The following is a 15,960-nucleotide window of genomic DNA, read 5'->3' on the forward strand; positions in this document are numbered from 1 at the left end:
CACCTTTCTGGCTTTTCCTTTTCAAGCTTCCTCCTTCCAGGCAGAGCAAGCCTTACAGGTGTGTCTGGTTAATGCTGACTGAGCCCATAAGGGATCAGCCTCCTCTCTTCTAGAGTGTGGGTGGACTGTAATGGAAACTTAAACAGCCCAGGGCTTGATGACCTATGTTTATAAATTTCAGAGTAGGTTTAGTGACAGTGTCACAAAAAGGCATTCTGTGAGGGGGAAAAGGAGTTTTGTGCCCTGTTTGGATTTGTTTTTGTAAGAGCATGACTTACTACCAGAATGCACCTCTATGGCTGGGCAAGGTATTGCAAAGCCTTCCCCTCAGTACCTCCAAACAGCAATGTAGGCCTGCTGATTGTCCACCTGTTCTTGTGACTCGGCCCTTCCGGCATAAGTCAACAGACCAACAAACAATAGTCTGACAATTTCACATTGGAACTCCAGCCTCACTCCAGACATGCTAGTCCCTACCCCTTGGGTCAGGGGGTCTCAACAGTCCTTACCCCTTGGATCAGGGGGATTTCCAAGCCATCTTCCTCATCAGGCCAGGGGGGAGCCCAGGCCTTCCCTCTCCTCTGAGTTCCAGTCCAGGACCCCTTTAATAGGCAACCAAGACCCAGTAAATGCAGATCCCTTGCTGCCTTCCTGGACCACTGTCTACTTTCACTGGTTTTAGCCTTTCCTACAGCCTCTCGCCCAGCTCATTGTGTATCAGCATCACAGTCTCTAAGCCTCTCTCCCAGGCTCACTGCAGATCGTCTTAGCTCTCTCCACTGCCCAGCTGGTTCTGCTACAGGAGAGTTTTCTCTACTGCCCTCACAGGGCAGTCCCTGGCCCAGCAGGAGTCTCCCTGATCCCCACAGGCCTCTCCACCAGCATGGAGAATCCTGGGCCAATTCAATTCCTCCAGCTTTCCTTCCCCACTTCCTGAGGCTCCCAGTTACAGATGTACCAATAACATGAGAATTGGAATTGGAGTCAAGGACCCATATGCCCTGGATGGACTGTTATTGATAGGACACCAGTGGAAACAGAGAATGTGGGGAGTAGGCAGTGCTCAGGGTTGAATACAGTTCCACTTGTTCAACTTAATCTGCGTTCAGCTGCGCTCTGTGCTAATGAAACAGTACCTTCCTTCAGGGAGGTTCTGTCCCCCAGCAGCCCAACTCAGCTCCCTGGCTCCAGCCAGCCTTCGTTCTCAGAGTGAGAGCCAGAAATCTACTGTCCTTCCCCAGCCAGTCCTCAACTAAGCCAGATTCAGTCCTTTTAGCTCCTCCCTCCAGCCTTGACACCTACTGCAGGGAACAGGGCAGGGCTGATTGCACCCACAGCCTGTCATTAACCCAGTGTGGGATTTCTATACCCCATCACATTTTTCTTTTGTTCTCCTTAATGTGTAAAGAAAGCAGGAAAGGCTGGTTGTTTTGTCTTTATTGTTCATGAGGTGGGGGAGGGGGAGAGAATGTTTGTGTTTTGCAGAAATATCAAGCATGTTAAGTCTGGCCTTCCCTAGTTGTACCAGAAGACTCATTGGAGATCAGAGAGATGTGAGCTTTCTCAGCCTTGACCTGAAGGGACCGGAATGTTGAATCTGTAAGAAAGATATTTTTTCTCTCAAGTTTTTGAATTGAATAAGTATGAACCGAAACAAGGAACACAGAGTTTAAATAGTCCACATAAATATTTCCCCTCTTAGTTAACTAGGCTTCACTGGCATGGTTATCGCCGATGTCACAATCTTATCAGTTCTCCAGAAACCATAGAGTTTCCCAGGAAAAAAAGAGTAGGCAAGACCTAAATTTCTAATGTAAAACACAAGTAAAAATGAAACCCACTGAAATGAACAAAACCAGACAATCTTTCAGCCCTTCTGGGTTCAAATCTGTTTTCTTTATTTCCTTTGCATGTCTTTCCTTTTTGAACATTTATTCCCTTTGCCTGTTTTATCTGGAGCCCTAGCAGAAATGGACAAACCCCAGGTCTAAGGACTGTGTTTAAAAAACTAGAAAACACCCACCCACACATGTACGCATGTTACTGCTGTGCACTGAGGAGCTGGATTGCTGTCATTATTATAATAGCTGAGCTGATAATTGTTGAATGAGGTGACAGTACTCATTTCAACTACTGGAGAATGTGAGCATTGTGGAATTGGTTGCTAATTGCTTAAATGGCTTCCAGACTGTAAAAAAACCTTTATTTTAGACCCAGAAGTGAATGTAGATGGTGTGTCATAATTGGTTATTGTTGTAAATCTCTAGTTGGCATTTCTACCAGTAAATGGTGCAATTGAGCATTGTCCATTGATAAAAGTATATCAAAGGGGGAGCTGTCATTTTAAGAGGTGTGCTGGAGGTTGCACTTGAGTGGAATATTGAGTGGAGTTTAGTGCAGTCTCAGTTTTGGATGTTCCAGTCTGGGTGTGTGTGATACAATAAAACAGCAGAGAGCTTCCTCTGGAAAATATTCTAAACAGGGCAGAATTTAGATAAATGAAAATATTTTTGAACAAAAGTAGACCTCCTCTTGAAGGAGCAGGTCTTTTCCAACTCTAATTCCTACGATTCCTTGAGTCAATGGATAACGGGGGCAAGGTGTTCTGGATTTTCTGTAAAAATCCTTTGAAGATTTTCTGGCTCATGGGTATATACAAGAAACTCACTCTGAGGAATGCATTATCACTACTACCAGGGCCCAATTCTTCATCACATTGCTGCTCTTGTGAGCCACTGGAAATGGCAGAACTGGTCACCAGTGACTCCTCCCAGCATCAGACGCTTCCCCAGACAGCGCAGAGTCAGGCAGGCCCCGCAGGACTGGGAAAAGGGGAAGCACAAAGACAACTTAATGCCACCTTCATTCACTACTTCCATTTCTGGGCCAAGTGTAGCTGAGTTGGAACAGAGAGTCTAGTCCCTAGTTTAGATTCGCTATGGAATGCTTGTTACCGGCTGGTGATTAAAAATTGGTCATTCAGGAAGTGGAAGCCAGGCATGGTGGGGGATTGGAGTCAGGAAAAGAAGAGATGTTAAAGTAAGACGCTTTTAAGGAGCTTCACAGAATGGAACAGAAAAAGGATGGAGAATTTCAAGCTAAAGCTGTGTGTATAGACCCTGCACTGGTGAAGAAGGGCTTAAAGAGCTGCTGTGGGCAAAGTTGGCCCCACCCCTCCACACTTGTCAATCATGTCAAGGGTGGAATAAGGACATAAAAACAGGCAGTTTCCAGCAGTTCGTGGTCAGCTCTGGGAGAGAGCAGATAGTGGCTCTACAGCTCCCAAAGGAGATTCCGCTTCAGGGGAGCTGCCCTCAGGAAGGCTATTTACCATCCGTCCCTGTGCTTACAATTAGACAATGACTCTGCTATGGTAGCTGGGTAGGACAAGTTTGGCAAACCCTGAGGCAAGCTGTTTAAGTGGTTGATGCTGCTTCCCTCTACCCTTTCAGGGTTAGACAATTTGAGGACAGGCCTAAGGGACTAGGGGAGTGGGAGCCAAAAGCTCAATCCCATCAACCCCAAAAAAGACTATCTAACATAATTTGTGTCACAAAGACTCCAACTTAGGCAGATGGGGGATGCCCTGAGGACTTTTCAGTGCCCATCCAGTAGGAGGTGCCCCTCAACAGCCTGTGAACTGTGACACTGTGTTAGCATAGGGAAGAGTTGATAAAGGAGAACTAATAATGCATCTGTATGTGGAAAATAGAAAGGGTTATATAGTTTGAAGTCAGTATAGTAAAGATTTATGCTCCCTTCAGTTAGTCTTCTTTGCATGAGCTAGAGAGAGGGGAATTTGTGGGAGGCTATGTAACTTGCTGTCAAATTTGGAACAGGGTCAGGGCTTGTCTACACAAGGGATTTAATCTGCGTTAAGTCAAATTAACCTGTTTTGAAAAAGCTTGCATACACACAAGGCAATCCATTACAGCACACTAACTGCATTTATCGCAAACTCTGGAGTCCTCTTGCAAAGTGGACTAAGTTTGCTGTGAATCAAATTAGTCTGGTTTATTGTTTGTGTGCACACAATGTTGCTGTGCATCACTTTGGTATGCCTCCAATGGCCATCCCACACTGCTTTGAAGGCAATAATTACTGACCTGTCTGTTTACCTGTGTGCCCTCTCTCACCATGGTATCAAGTTGCCAGGACATCCCCTCTTCTATTTAAAAACTGGTGTGGGAACAGATTTTGCCCATGTGTTCAGGGATTTCAGTGCATGGGCACTGCTGCGATAGTACTCCAGAAGCCCCACAACATGTCTCGTGCAGCCACGTGAAGCTGTGCATCACCATCTGGGTGAAGCACTGGTGCAGCAAGCTCTTGTAGCCAGCCATGGGAATAAAGATCTCTTTGTGAACATTGCAAAGCAGACATCCAAGAGGAGTCATGACCAGGACACCAAATAATGCTGGATAAAAAGCAAGCAGCTCGGGAGGACCCATATTAAAACCAGGGATGAGAGGAAAAATTCAGCAGGGGACAAGTATCCTGTCCATTTTTTGAGGAACTGGACTGGATTTTGCACCACTACACAACCACCCAGCCCTGAAAGACTGTGGAACCACCTGCCTGCTCCCCACCTCCTCCCAGGGCTCATTGGAGGATGAGCATGAGGAAACCAGCAAAAAGCTGTCCCCTGAGAGCCAAGATCTCTTTGGGACTCAGGCCCCTGACACTGGCCAGGTAGAAAGTCAACATAATTTCTGCCCTTCAACAACGGAGCGTCAGCCCCCGCCAGAAACCCAGGCCAGGATCCAAGAGGCAGATTCTCTGGAGGGAACTTTGGCAGGTAAGTACGTATCTTTACAATTAATTATTATTGTGCTGTACTGCCATGCTAGCTTCTGTTACGGGTGTCCCATGGCCACATCCATTTTAGGCAGATAAGAGCTAGGAGCCTTTCTGAATCTCCAGCCCCCACCTCCCTTGGCCCATGCTATCTACTCACGCCCACCACCCCCATACACATTTCCAAGTTGGCAACTGCTCCACCCGAGTGATAGGCCTCTGTCACATGCTAGAGCCCTTACCATGGACTGTTTGCAGGCCCATGCCACAGAGGGCAAATGCCCATTTACCTTTCTCCTCCCCTCATCTCTCCTGCCTAACAAACCCCTTCCCTCTCCGCAGCCCCTGTTGGCCATCTCAAAAAGGCACCTGGCAACATGGTGGAGCCACTGCCTCCATCCCACCTCGCCCCCCTCCTGCAGCAGATTCAAATAATGAAAACATTCATTTGTGCAAAATTCAACAGTTTATGGAGATAGCGGTTACAGGAAAAGATGTTGAGTTAGTATTCTCAGTGGACATGAGGACACATGGACATTAAAGGCCTATAAAGGTACAAAAAGTACTGCTCCCCGTTATTGCCCTGTAACAAGCATTCTGACAGGAAAAGATGTGACAGTCATTGCCAAACCCTATCTGTTTTGCTCTGCGCTTTCTCCACGTCTGCAGGAGAGATAAAGCAGAATCTGAGACACGGACATTTCTCCATTTTTGTCTGGATATTATGGCACATAGACACATGGTGATGCGCCCCTGTATAGCTCACAGCTCCCTTCCATTCCTGCAGCACTCCTGGAGGGACCATCTTGGTGAATAACTTCACAGCGTATCTTGCTGGTCTGCCCTTTGCCTTTTTGAATAAAGCCATGCTCTGCTTCCTAGTCACCCACCTCAGTGTAACATCATCAAGAGTTAGGACAGCCTAGAAGGGGTTACTACCCAGCTCTCCCCTATGTGTGCCCCTTTGACCCTTCAACACCATATAAGCTCCTCCAACGCCCAACAAAGCTGCAAAGCCAAACCAGGAATGTTATTTCCCCTCCTTCTCCTCTCCCTCCCCCACCCTGCCCCCAGCCTCCAAGGCACCATGGCAAAACCAACAGCATGTACTGCACAGACAAAAACCCCAGTGTGCACACCACTTACCAGCTCTGAGATTCCCCCAAGACTGGGAAGAATTTCAGGGAGGTAGAGTCACAAATGCATATAAAAATGCTATCATAGCCTATCTGAAATATGAACAATAACTGACTGTGTTTTTTCATACTCCCACAGCCGCAACAGCCAGGCCCTCAAGGACAGGGCCTCTATCAACAAGAGGAGATTCAGCAGTGGAGGAAGCGGGATGAGGAAAATGAAAAAGAGGAGTTTACCGTGTGGGGGATGCTAGGGACTGACTCCTGGATAAGCTACACACTGTGCAGGACCATTTCTGGGCTCAGAAAACCAGCATGGATCAGTGGGAAAGGATTGTTCTGCAGACCTCGGATGACCAGCAGTGGCGAGAGAATTTCAGGCTGAAGAAGGCAACCTTTTTTGAGATCTGTGCTGAACTGACCCTGGAGCTGCAGCAGCAGTGTACCAACATGCAGTACTCCATGTCCATGGACAAGTGGGTTGCCATTGTCATCTGGAAGTTGGCCACCCTTGCATGCTATTGGTTGTAGCCAGCCAATTTGATGTAGGGAGATCAACTGTTGGAGCTATTGTCATGCAGGTGTGTCATGCCATCGAAAAGGTACTGTGATACTGGGTTAAAAAGCTTAACAGGAGATTATTGATGGTTTTGCAAGCATGGGGTTTTCAAACTGTACTGGGCATGTGCCTATAATTTGCCCCTTCCCTAAGTCACAGAATTTATAAACAGAAAGGGGTATTTCTCCACGGTGCTCCAAGGGCTGGTTGACAACTATGGCAAGTTTATGGACATAAATTCAGGGTAGCCTGGAAGGGCCCACAGTGCTAGGATCTTTTGGGACTCAGTTCTGGTTACATTCATGGAGAAAGGACTGTTTGCCCCAATGATCACTCCAGACATTAAAGGTGTGGAGGTTGCTCCGATTATCCTGGGAGACCTGGTTTATCTTCTGCTTCCCTGGTTAATGAAGCCATTCACAGGCTGGTTGGGCAGAAGGAAGGCCATTTTTAGCTACCGACTCAGCAATTGCACAATGATAGTGGAGCGTGCATTTGGCTGTTAGAAAGGAAAGTGATGCTGTTTATGGAATAGGTTGCAAGCAGCAGAAAAAAAACCTCATTCCAACTATTATAGCTGCCTTCTGCACAATATTTGTGAGAGTAAGGGAGAAAGCCCAAATTGCTGGGTGGGAGGCTGAGGGGCAGACACATGCTCAGAAGTTCAAGCAGCCAGCATCGCATCCCACAGAAAATGGAAACAGCCAGGATAATATTGCCAGGGATGCCTATTGTTCTGATTTGGAGTCTCAGGCCTGAAAATGTGCAGCTGTCCATCCAGTGTTAACCTAGGGCGGGTGATGAGGCTGGGATGGAATGTGAACTGGGCACTCTGGTTTCTGGGTGGTGGAAGTGAAACGCTGTGGTAATGCTTCATTTACCGTGTGTCTCTGCCGACATATTTTTGTGAAACCCTATGATTTATTTCACTTTTAAGGGTTTTCTGTGTTTAATGCAATGCTGACTCATTAGCAATGAATTTTTATCATTTTGTTATTAAACAGCAAATATGTAACAAACAAAAAAGAGTTGCAACTGAACCAATAACAAAACAATTTTTAGTATGAAACAATACATTTTAAAAAGAATCTATTAACTAACAATGGTAAAGAAACCTTTAATTAAAACAACAGTGAAGCCATGACTGAAAGTGCAACAGTGCAGAACAAAAGTATAGGGGGACTCTGCCCCTTCTTGTTTGTGGGTACTTCTGGGGTTGAGTCGTGTGGCTTGAAGTTACATGCGGTGTTGGAAGGCTCAAAAGAGCTGGGCTCCCAGGTGCAACTGTTCCCTGTGCCCAGAGGTTGAGTCTGTGAAGGGAGTGGCACCTGGGTGTATTGCTGTGGGGGTACAGCAGGGAGGAGTTGCTGGTATTTTCAGTAGCCTTTATTGCCCAAGGTCTGAAGAACTGGCTGGGTCCTGGCTGACAGGACGGCAGTGCCTGCTGCCCTACCAACAGCATGCTTTGCGGCAGAGCGTTTTGGCTTAGTATTGCACCCATGAGTTGCCTCTACATCTGCCTGTCTCTTTCCATGCTCTCTTTGGTCATGGTGATGCTTTCCCTGGCAACCGCCATGCTCTCCTTGGCCATGCCACGTTCTCTTGGGAGAGCTTCCTGTCTTTTTCCCTCTCCATCCGACAGTACTGCCTTCCCCTCTGCCGCCACCATGTCATCTGCTTGCATGGGTGTAGTTTGGAGGGGCGGGAGGGCATTGCCCCCCCAAACTGCAAGCCTCGGGCAGGTGTGGAATTTGCCCTCCCTCCCCCATGTGCGGCCCCATTGGGCTGACTGGAGCCGCCCCCTCCAAATATAGAAGTCAAACTACGCCTGTCTGTTTGGTGGTGCGATGGGTGAAGACCAAAGCCGAATTCAAGCAGTCTCTGTGTATTTGCAGTTGCCAGCATAGCAACCCAGACTATTGTTGGATCCATGCCGGCCAAAAGCAAAGCAAAAATGGCGCTAGCCTGCCCAAAAGGGAAGTACAGGGTGGTGACAGTGCAAACATGGAATTTTAAAAAAAATTTGAATCTGCCTGGCTTCCCAAAATTCATAATGGAAAACTCCAGGATGCACACTGCTCAGCACCGAAGCAAAGGAGTCTGGGATACCCTCCAAGAATGCCATGCCCGTAGCACACAGCAAGCTGACAGTGTGCACACTCACTTTGAATTGAAAGATGGAACCAGGCGCTCTGTGTGTACACTCTTGGTGTGGCTTCCACACTGCATGTTACCTAGTGCACAGCAAAAAGCTTCAGGTGAAATCCCCCATGTAGACAAACCCTTAGTGTTTCTCCAAAAGGGCTGAACACAATTTTTTTTCAATTAGTAAATCAGCCTTATGCACCTGCTAGAACCTATTGCTGTCTAGGTCAAAATGTTAGCAAGGAAAATACATTGCATGGTTAGAGAAAGGTACTATTTGGCAATAGCAGTTGCAGTATGGTAATGCCACAACCCTAACTTCCTTCCCTAGGCAGTGCAGTCCCAGACTCTCACACTCAGCTCTCGTCTTCCCCCATGTGTATCTCAGTGCCGCCCAGCAACTGAGAGCTCCAACTGTCACAGGAGCTGTTGGAAGCAGCGTTGATGATTCAGCAGGCAGAGTGCTTTGCTGTGGATGTGGATCAGTACTCCTGCATGGAACTATGGGGGGACCTGACTGCTGAAGGTGCAGACTTAGGGATGTTGGGTCCGACTTTGTGCTGTGTATCCCTGGAGGTGCAGCACAAATGGCACAGCCTGGGAGAGGGGCAAAAATAGTTTAATGCCCCATTGGCACCTGTAGGATTCAGGGCTGTTCTGAGAGCTGGCCCAGCCTCTGGAAAAAGTCAGAGCAGCTCCAGGGACTGCTGTAACTTTCAGTAGCAGCCCATAGACACTGCTCGGCAGTCACTTCCTTTTCCACCCTCAGTTACCTCCCAGCATGCCTGTGCACCAGCGGCTCTGTGACCAACCTACAGCCATCTATGCCAGCCACTCACTGCCCCTTCACTGGGGTGTTCCTCAAAAACTAGTTAAGCACCTCAGCCACCAGAAAGGGGCCTCAACAGAGCCCAGAATCAGACCAAAGACATAAAACTGACCTCTTGTCCATTCATGTTCATTAAAGCTCTCCTGACACTTTTGATAAGAGCAGGCGTGTTAACTCAGGTGTCTCGGCCAAATCCCCCTTTGGAGAATTAGATTCTGCCTTCTGAAAACACTGTTGCTGTTTCACAAAGACATAAGATTCACTTCCAGACTTAAACAGCTATGTAGAGTTGTTGTGTGCTGTTAAACAGCTGTCACATTTTGCTTTAGAGGTGGTTGCATTTCAGCCCTTGGTGAGGTGAAGGTCCTTGTGAACAGTTTGCAAACTGTTCTGGGGATCCTTCGGGATGAAAGCTTCTATCAAAATGTCAGCAGTTATTAAGGTAGTTCTCTGCGTAAACACAAGCATTTGAGTCATCTTCAGTTTCTCTCATTCAGTCATCTCAGTGTCTTCAGCCAGATGGCTCGCAGGGCACCCATGGCTTCTTGCCTCCTTTCCCCCAACAGTGTCTTGTGCAACCCCTCCAGATCCCTCCATTTGCTCTCCTGCTTCATGAAGCCTCATTTCAAAGGCACCATCCTCCCTGCTGCGGACTGCAGGGGATTCCCTTTCTCATCCATAAGGTTTGCCACTGGGCACTATGAAGCAATCCTTCCCCCAAAGCACTGTCACTAAGTCACTCTGCCAGCTCCACGCTGGCCTGGGCTCTGATCCAAGATAGTTATGATGACTCTGCACAGACTATGAGCCTGATCCAAAGCCCATTGAAATCAATGGTAGTCTTTCCATTGACTTCAAAGGGTTTTGGACCATGCTCCAGGTGAGCATAAGACAATAACACACTGTGACCTAATCATGTCTGTGTCTTTGTGATGCAGTGAACCACTCAACAACATGTGTGTGAGGAAGTTGTTGGAGACGAATAGGATGTTAGTGCTGGGGCCTCTCCATCAAAGGACGCAAGCACCTTTTGGCTATGACCTGTCATGTGGAGATATTGTGGACACCAAAACAATGCCTGTGTTTCTTTCTCTTGTTAGCCTGCAAGGACTTCAGCCAGGGCAAGATCATTCAGAGGGTGAGAGAGAGGACAGGCTGGCTATGCTAAAGGAGAGCAGAGCAGGACCAGGACAAGAAGCTGAAATAATGTTTTCAGCATAGGCAAACAAGAATGGGGATGGGGGGAGACCTCCTAAGTATCAACATGAGGGTGTCTGTAATGGAAGAGTTGGGTCAGAGCACAAATGCACTGTATCCATCCACCTGCTACTGCCAATATGTGAGTTGGGAAGTGGCAAACCTTTTCTATCATTATCACAATGCCTCTGACCTTTTCTCCGTGTTTCACAGGGAGGTCACTTTGAGGATGCTAATAAACTAAAACAACTATTCCCATCAAGAGAAAATGTGATCAGGAAAGATTCGTGCCTTTGCTCTCCCCATCTCTTCTATCTTCTTAGTAGCTTATCTTAAGAGGTAGTCAAATTATTCATTGCTAAGAATATGCCTAGCAAATGTAGGCCTTTTGCTGCTTGCAAATCATTTAGGAACCAATCCTGATTTCAGCAAATGTATTAGTTATTTATGACTATTCGCTGGATTGTTTGGATGAACAGTTTTGACCCTGTGGTTTGCTCAAGAACCATTCATCTTAGCTGTTTCCTATTTGTTATTCATGCTGTATGCTTGGCCACATACGCCACATGGTATTGTCTCTGCTACCTGATTAGATGAATGAAACATTTAACAGGAAAATATCAAAAAGCAAATACAGAATAAGGTGCCTTTGATACAAGTTTTCAGATGAAGGGTCATTCATGCTAGAATTGATGAAACACTCAGGATCCATGAACATTTTCATGGCCAGGCTGCCAGTCATCCAAATAACCATGCAAACCAAATAACATGACCACTGTGAACAGCCGCGGAGTGAAGTCAGGCTGTTTGCAAATCCATTTTTCACTGTTCGCCACGGTTTACACTTTCCCATTTGGGGTTCTGGCATCTGTGAGTTAAAGGAAGTCATGGGGGGGAAGGGGAGTTTCTTTTAAAAAAGAGAGTGAGATTGAGAGGAGGACACAGGCACTCAAATACCCTGTCTGTGCTTGGTATATTAGGCAGCCCGTGCTCTTGGCTGGGAGCCCAGACAAGGCTTTTGTAATCAAAACATGATCTTGTATGCTGTGCAACCAGTGCTGAGAAAGGCCGTCTGATGACTCTCCTCTTTTAGCTCTGCTTTGGAATCCACCAGGCTTCACCGCCGAGGTCCAAAATGCAGCGATCTGTGAGTGCTGCCTTTGTTGTTACTGGGAGGGGAGTGGGGGGATTCATTTCTCTTTAAAAAAAAAACCAAGAAGTGACTTGCGCTCACTCTCATTTTGTTGTTGTTGTTTTGGGGGGTTGTTTGTTGCCAACAGCTGTGTATCTAAAATGATCTGAGACGCGTGGGAGGGAGGGGAGTGGATTTCGTATGCCGGATTTCATGTACCGATCACTGGGGCAGTTTGCCGTCGCTGGCTTAGGATGTTGTTCTTATCCAGAAGGGTGGGAGCATTGGGAGGAAAAAACCCATAAAGCCAGGTAATGCTGGACATTACTCATCCTGGTACTGGGAGTCGGGGGGCTTTCAGCTACAGCTGTCAGATCAGAGGCAGAGAATATTTCTTAGAGAGCTGGTGCACTGGATTTCATAGAAAAATGCTAGTTTAGGGGCCTGTCCCTCTTCCTTTTCCCTTCCCCCACCTTCTCTCTCTCTCTCTCTCTCTCTCTCACCATCACTCCCTTCTGAGCTCTCTCACTTCAGAAACAGCTGATTGTGAAAGTCTGCAGGGAAAGATGTGCACAGAAAGATGATTCCTGAGACAAGAGGTGCTCTCAAGCACTGATGAGTTGCATAATGGGGGTGTGTGTTAGGAGTGGGGGGGACAGAATGAGACATTGCCATGTAACTGAAGCACATTGCCTCTTGCTTCCCTTGCCGCCTTTTGTTACATTTTCATTTTTAATAGAAAGAGGTCTTTCTTTACAGTGCTCTCTCTCTGTCTCTGAGGCATCAGGCTCTGCTTTCTGATTCATAGCACACTGCACACTTGTTCTGCCAAATCCATTTACAACTCCCTGCTCTAGACACTGTGACATACGGGTGCCTTGGTTCCCCGGAAGAGCTTTATTCCGGGTAGGGTGAAGTGTAGCCACTTTTCATCCTAAGCGGCAGCGCAGCCTGCATTCTTTCCAGCAGCTCAGGAATGGGCACATACCCTTGTTATCGACTGGCTCAGACCAGCAGCTAGTAAGAAAATGCTGACCACGCTTGGACGTACAATCAGTGCTCCCCAGAGAATCAGTGTCAGGGCTCAAAATGCTGCTCTGCATTTCTGTGGACAAGTTGTTTTTGTTTGGTTGCTATGTTTTTTCTGAGTGGGGCGGGTGTGGATTTCCATTTACTTCCCCCAAGTATTTTGATGAAACTGAGCACCCTTCCCCATCACCCAAAAATAGGCTGAATAGCAGCAAAACTTTTCTGGCAGAAACATCTATCAGACTGGAATAATCTCCCTAGGGAAATGGTGGAAGCCCCATTGCTAGATTCATTTCAAACTGGACAAAACACTGACAAATATACAATAGGGAACAATCTTGCACAACCATGGGAAGAACTAGATGACCTAACAGATCTTTTTCAGTTCTGATTTGCCTTCTAAAAAAATCTGAATTCGCAATGGCTTTCCTGGAATGCGGCTCTGCTGTTATCCATTTATGTGAATTTAAAAGTTAAAGGTGTATATTTCAAGGCACACAATACACTGATCCCACCCTGAAAAAGGCAACATGCCCACCACTCTGCAAACACATAGCCTACCCACCCAGTACACTCAGAACAGAGAGTCTGTTGAGAGCGACACTGAATTCAGATTAACCAGTCTTGCAAAATTGCTATAAAATGTACCTTCCTCGGTGCAAAATCTGCTTACCTGCCACTGGATGATTGATGATAATGAAGAAAGAATATTTCATTCACCTGCAAAAATAAAAACAATAAAAAACGGCCGATTCGGAAAATTTTGCAGGACTGGCTTGCAAATTGTGGGTCTTTAGGAAGGACTGTTACAGCATCATTGACAAAGTATGACTGTTACTGATGGACTTCATGTTCAATCTTGACATGAATGAAAATATGTTGAAACAGAATGGGAGGTACCTTTTAGCGAACGAGTTTAGCTATCTTTTCCCTCACTAGTTTCTCTCCTGTTCCTTTTGATCCCATCGCATCTTACAGCCTAGGTCCTGATCATGCAATGAGCTCTATGCAGTCAGATCTCTGTGCCCACAGGGGAGCCCATTAATGTTAATGAGGCTCTGTGTGGGGTCAGGGGGTCTGCCTGCATGGAGCTCATTGCAGGATCAAGGCCTAAGCATGACTCGGTCAGTACTAGGATGGGAGATCCCCAAGGAACACTTACACGCTGCAAGAAGTGGTACTGGTTACCTAGTTGGCATCCTTCCCCAGTGTGATATTAAAAAAAATTGTGGTCCTGGCAACCACTAGTTCCTAAAGATCTCATGGGACTTTTTTAAGAGCAGTGATATTAAATTCTGACCAAATGCAAGGTTGATCATTATTATTACTTGTTGTTTTGTATTACCACAGTATTTGGGCTCCATTTTGTATTACCACAGTATTTGGGCTCCATTTTGTATTACCACAGTATTTGGGCTCCATAGTGCTATGTGCTGCACCAACACAAAACGGAAAGACAGTCGCTGCCCCAGAGAGCTCACAACCCAGATATTCTATTTGATCTGATCTGTCGCAATGTTTATATGGTGCCCTTCTCCTTGGTATCGGAATATCTCTTCTAATTATCTGTACATAGAATATCAGGGTTGGAAGGGACCTCCGGAGGTCATCTAGCCCAACCCCCTGCTCAAAGCAGGACCAATCCCCAACTAAATCATCCCAGCCAGGGATTTGTCAAGCCTGACCTTAAAAATATCTAAGGAAGGAGATTCCACCACCTCCCTAGGTAACGCATTCCAGTGTTTCACCACCCTCCAAGTGAAAAAGTTTTTCCTCATATCCAACCTAAACCTCCCCCACTGCAACTTGAGACCATTACTCCTTGTTCTGTCATCAACTACCACTGAGAACAGTCTAGATCCATCCTCTTTGGAACCCCCTCTCAGGTAGTTGAAAGCAGCTATCAAATCCCCCCTCATTCTTCTCTTCCGCAGACTAAACAATCCCAGTTCCCTTAAACGCTCCTCATACGTCATGTGTTCCAGTCCCCTAATCATTTTTGTTGCCCTCCGCTGGACGTTTTCCAATTTTTCCACATCCTTCTTGTAGTGTGGGGCCCAAAACTGGACACAGTACTCCAGATGAGGAATAGAGGGGAACGATCACGTCCTTCGATCTGCTGGCAATGCCCCTACTTATACATCCCAAAATGCCATTGGCCTTCTTGGCAGCAAGGGCACACTGCTGACTCATATCCAGCTTCTCGTCCACTGTAACCCCTAGCTCCTTTTCTGCAGAACTGCTGCCTAGCCATTCGGTCCCTAGTCTGTAGCGGTGCATGGGATTCTTCCGTCCTAAGTGCAGGACTCTGCACTTGTCTTTGTTGAACCTCATCAGATGTTTTTTGGCCCAATCCTCTAATTTGTCTAGGTCCCTCTGTATCCTATCCCTAGTCCTATTTGGATTACTCAAATGAGGAGGGGTGGCAGGATCAGGCCAGTATTGTACGCAGTAGTTTGATCCTTACTTTAAACTGTATGATCCCGTATTTGTTCATGTCACATAGGACCACCTATGACTTTTCAGCAGTTAGGCACTTAATAGTAGAGAAAAAGAAAAGTTGGTTTCCCAATTCTTTTAATCACAGGGGATGTCTTCACTGCACTCATGAGGTGTGGCTACAGCTCATGCAGACATACCCGAGCTAGCTTTAATTTACCTAGCATGGGTCCTGGAGCAGCGAAGCTGCTACAGTGCAGGCTATACAAGCCCATCTGGAGCCGTGGGTACTCACTTGCAGGGCTAGCCTATATAATGATTTAATTCTCTCTGCCTACCTAAGGTTCTCCCTGCACTTTCAAATGGGCCTGATGTTCTTCGCTTTTGTGATGCTTTAGGGGCTCACCCAGACCAGTAAGGGGTTGTCTCACGACCTGCCCTATAGCCCTGAGTGCTTCTGTGCTGTGCTGCTTTGGCTCAGAGTCCTGACACCAGCAGCCTCCTCCCAGCACAATGGCCTGACCCTGACTCCCACCAGCCTGGTTACTCTGCCCCTCCAGTCCTCAGGCTCCCCAAAACTCCCTGGAGTGTCCAGTCCCTCTCACTGCACCCTCACAGAAATGGTCAAGTTTGCTGCTCCCGGAAAGAGAAAATACACAGCAGGCTATTAGCTTCACTGGGGTTTACACTCCCTCCA

The 15,960-nt window shown here is 46.9% G+C and overlaps 1 protein-coding gene across 2 annotated transcripts in view; it reads left to right on the plus strand.

The window, feature by feature from the left end:
• Positions 1-11,608: 11,608 nt before the first annotated feature.
• CCDC9B (coiled-coil domain containing 9B) overlaps positions 11,609-15,960 on the plus strand; it is a 111,027-nt gene continuing 106,675 nt past the window's right edge. For both annotated transcript variants that reach the window (XM_073348788.2, XM_073348789.2), the window contains exon 1: positions 11,609-11,810. In XM_073348788.2, coding sequence (XP_073204889.2) covers positions 11,799-11,810 — 12 coding nt within the window. In that variant the 5' untranslated portion in view covers positions 11,609-11,798. The remainder of the gene's footprint in view (positions 11,811-15,960) is intronic.

Source organism: Lepidochelys kempii, chromosome 6 (assembly GCF_965140285.1).
Source record: "Lepidochelys kempii isolate rLepKem1 chromosome 6, rLepKem1.hap1, whole genome shotgun sequence".
NCBI classification, from domain to species: Eukaryota; Metazoa; Chordata; order Testudines; family Cheloniidae; genus Lepidochelys; species Lepidochelys kempii.